This window comes from Nicotiana attenuata, unplaced genomic scaffold (genome assembly GCF_001879085.1).
Source record: "Nicotiana attenuata strain UT unplaced genomic scaffold, NIATTr2, whole genome shotgun sequence".
Classification (NCBI taxonomy): Eukaryota; Viridiplantae; Streptophyta; class Magnoliopsida; order Solanales; family Solanaceae; genus Nicotiana; species Nicotiana attenuata.
In genome coordinates this window covers 905,151-908,793 of record NW_017670318.1, presented here as the reverse complement: position 1 = coordinate 908,793, position 3,643 = coordinate 905,151, and the positions used below count along the sequence as shown (strand labels likewise).

General features: G+C 36.1%; 1 protein-coding gene across 1 annotated transcript; it reads right to left on the bottom strand.

The window, feature by feature from the left end:
* Positions 1 to 284: 284 nt before the first annotated feature.
* On the bottom strand, positions 285 to 2,683 carry LOC109237786 (sedoheptulose-1,7-bisphosphatase, chloroplastic-like). The gene is made up of 8 exons (XM_019404164.1): positions 2,450 to 2,683; positions 2,233 to 2,352; positions 1,961 to 2,146; positions 1,795 to 1,876; positions 1,478 to 1,699; positions 1,110 to 1,210; positions 945 to 1,016; positions 285 to 860 (listed from the first exon to the last, which is right to left on the bottom strand). Exons 1-8 carry the CDS (start codon positions 2,567 to 2,569, stop codon positions 579 to 581), a joined length of 1,185 nt encoding a protein of 394 aa, XP_019259709.1. The 5' UTR covers positions 2,570 to 2,683; the 3' UTR covers positions 285 to 578.
* Positions 2,684 to 3,643: the final 960 nt, after the last annotated feature.

The following is a 3,643-nucleotide window of genomic DNA, read 5'->3' as shown; positions in this document are numbered from 1 at the left end:
TTCTAATTTGGAATATACAGTATTATATTTTAGAATACAGTAGGTATACATGGTAAAATAATTTTATAAAGTAGGTATACAGAGTAAAATAAATATTTTAATTGTATATGGTGTTAACGGATATTTTTAATGAGCATACCGCGTAGATTATTCTATGGGGCCTAAAGCCACTGAGCCGCCCCTGCGGGCCGCCCATTTGCCACTCATGCCTGTGATCCTCTATCCGAAGTCTCATTTGTGCATTAGTTAACAAACGGAATTGAGTTTTATTAGTGGGATGAAGCTGCATAAACCAATTTATGATACTTCAATTTAAATTGAATGATACAGCCATAAAATCATCTCTTTTTTTGTGCCCTCCAGCATTTGTGAGAGTTGCCGTACAAGATTATATTTCAGAAACAAAGACTCACCAAGAAAAAACATAGGAAAAGAAAATTGTTTGACTCCCGTTATCTTCACAAGTTTGACATCTTAACCTTGATCCCTCTGTACTCTGATAGAACAACATCCTTGAAATTGTATACATGAAAATATAGAGATTTCTATATTTGCGGAGGCTGCGGTCAAGCACTCAATTAGACAGCAGCACCAACTGGTTCGGCAGCCTTAAGCCTTGAAGAACCATAGAGTGTTTCTTCAAAGCGGATAATCTCATTCTTTGACCCATATGCTACTTGAGTCCTCTCATCAAGAGTTCCTATCACCTTGTCCAGAACTGACTGTTTCCCGTCGCTACTGTAGCCTCCAGCTTTCTCGATCAAGAATCCTAAAGGTGCAACTTCAAATAGCAGTCTTAGCTTGGCTTTGGCTGTTGGAGATGTCACATTTGTGAATATTCCTTTCTCCTTCACAATTATCTGCACATTTGGGAAGAATAAGTATGAATTTACTGTTAAAAAGTAAAGGGTACTTGAGTTCCAAAGAGTACTTAATCAAATTACCTGGTTAACATCAGGCACCATTCCTCCAGTGTATCTCAAGGTGTATTTCTCTTTGACATAGTAATCGATCAGCTGTTGTAAAGAATTGAATGTCATTGCAATAGATACTAGGTAGGCATACAAATGTAACTAATTGAAAAGAAAACTGAATATTGATTGTCAAACCTTGGCATAATCAGCATTGTCAAATGTAGCTCTCAAATTTCCAGGGGAAAACATTTTTCCTTCTCCAATTTCTGTTGTGTCCTTGACATGTTGCCATTTCCCTGACAACCAAATGAAACATGGTTAGAATCTAGAGGCTTTGTGAATTCAAATATACAGGTTTAAAGAATAGTCTCTAGCTGCATTATCTTTGAAAATCTTGTTTACAAAATTCCAAATTCTGTCAAGATGTCCGTTCAATGTTTTTCTATCGTTGTTTAAATAATAAGGCTCGATGGATTTCTGCAATTACTTTTATATTAAACTTTAATTGGACATAGTGAAATAGGAGCATATTGCTAAAACTTAGGCAATGTTAATATTCAAACCTTCATCGAGGAGGAGGAATTCATGTGTGCCAGGAACGTCTTTAAGAGCAAGAACATATGTAGTACGAGGTCCAAATATACCCATGGCCGCAGCGACTTGGTCTCTTCCTGTGATTCCTGTTAGCTTATCTCCAGGCCACACACCAAATATGGTTCCGACTGTGAAGTTTGTGTCCACAATACTTGATCCATCAAGTGGATCGAAAGCGACACTAAATCCTCCTGTTCTCATTTTGACACAAAAATTTCATCAGCTTTGTAGCATATCTTTATGGAATAATTTAGTGCTAAAGGAGTATCTATTAATTTAAACAAACCTTCAGCAGGGCCTCCCATGTCTTGGAGCTCAGGGACTTCCTCAGAACAAGCATATTTGCAGACGTGTGAATAAGTCAAGGCCTAAACACAATTTTTAATTTTGTCAAACTGTGATGAAAATTAAAAGTTACAATATACTTATTGGTATATAAGCAGTGATCATACGTCGAAAAGGATCTTGTTTGCAAGCATATCAACAGCAAGCTGTTCATCTCCAAAAGAGTTGACACAAGCTGTTCCTCCACAGGAAGCTGTCCTGACTTTAAAGGCAATTGTTCTGAGTGCTTCTCCCATACATAACATTAGACTGATCAGCCCCTTATCTGATGTTGATTTTGTAAGAAATTCTTCCTGCCACACACATATACATATAGACCAAATCATTACTTATTTATTTTTATGAGATTCCACTTTCTTAAAAAAATTAACAAACTTACCAGGCTATCACCAATCTCACATTTAGTCATTAGGGAATATCTTTTAGTCTTAGAAACATTGAGTGATGATTTAGGGGCAACGTGCAACGATTCCCCAAAAAAAGAGCTTGATTTCAGACTCTGCAACAAAATCATGCCATTGTTATATTAAATGTAAATAATACTATATATTTACTCTATAGGTACAATCAAATATATGAATATATATAAGATGTACCCTGATGCTGAATGATGGGGAAATGGACCTAGGAGCTGCTAGTGCAGTAGTTGAATATTGTTGAGAAGAAACATTAGGGAGGAGAGATGCACGTGCGCAGCACGTGACACTAGTCTCCATTATTGTGAATTAAGCTTTTCAGGTGTACAGGAGTTTGAACTGGAAATTTTACTATGAGGAAGAAGAAAATATACAAGAAACTAAAGTTTCAGCCTCTAATTGTTTTGGTGCATGGAAACAGGGGCAGTGGGGGAAATTAAAGAATTGGAGATAAGCAGTTAATGGGATGGTGCCACGTGGATGGCACTGTACAGATTAAAAGTGTATGGGATGAGATTAATGAGTATCACTCGTATATTTGTGGCACAAATATCAAAAGAGATATGGTTACGATGAATGGTGACCCATTTCATTTTGTTTTTACTCCTAGGCAATTTGGATTTTGGCATTGTTACGCTCCCTGTCATGCTATTAGAGTTTAGTGACTTTAGGAAGTTGGAATAACTAATTGGAGTATACATTTTCAAATGCCTGCTATTGTCAGCTAAGAATTCAACCGATCGAACGTTATATTTTCGACATCATGAATCATATGAATATTATCTATGAAAAGAAGCTTTAGAGTTAAATAGTCATACCCCATCCGAGTGAACTGAATTTTTTTATTTCGTGATGGTATTCTCGTTCAATATTGGCATGTTCAATTATATAAATATTGTTTACGTATATTACTAAATAATTAAAATAATAAATGTATTAAGATCATAGTCATTTTGAAACTACTGACTCTAGATTCTAAACGAGCCTAAGCACAAAGCATTGCTTTTCTTCTTTTTTTTTTTCATGAAACTATTGCTAACTCAACGTACAGCCTCCATTTCGTTTATATGGCGTCAAACTCTTTTGGTAGCCTTAGTGTCACGTCCTTAGTCTCAAACTAAGCGCACGTACGGCAGTTTACAACTTGCTCACAATCTTGGTATGCCAAGTCAGCCTAAAATACTACACTCAAGATCTCTAAGGGAATATTAGAACACAAGACAATTGCCAAATGAAGCTTTTGTATTAGAGAGAACTTGATTGTTTTGGTTGATGAGTTACAAACGAATGCCCCATATTTAAACTAGTCCCCTAGGGGCTAGTGTGTAATTAATAATTGTTCTACAAGTCCTTCCATATTTACAAATAAGTACA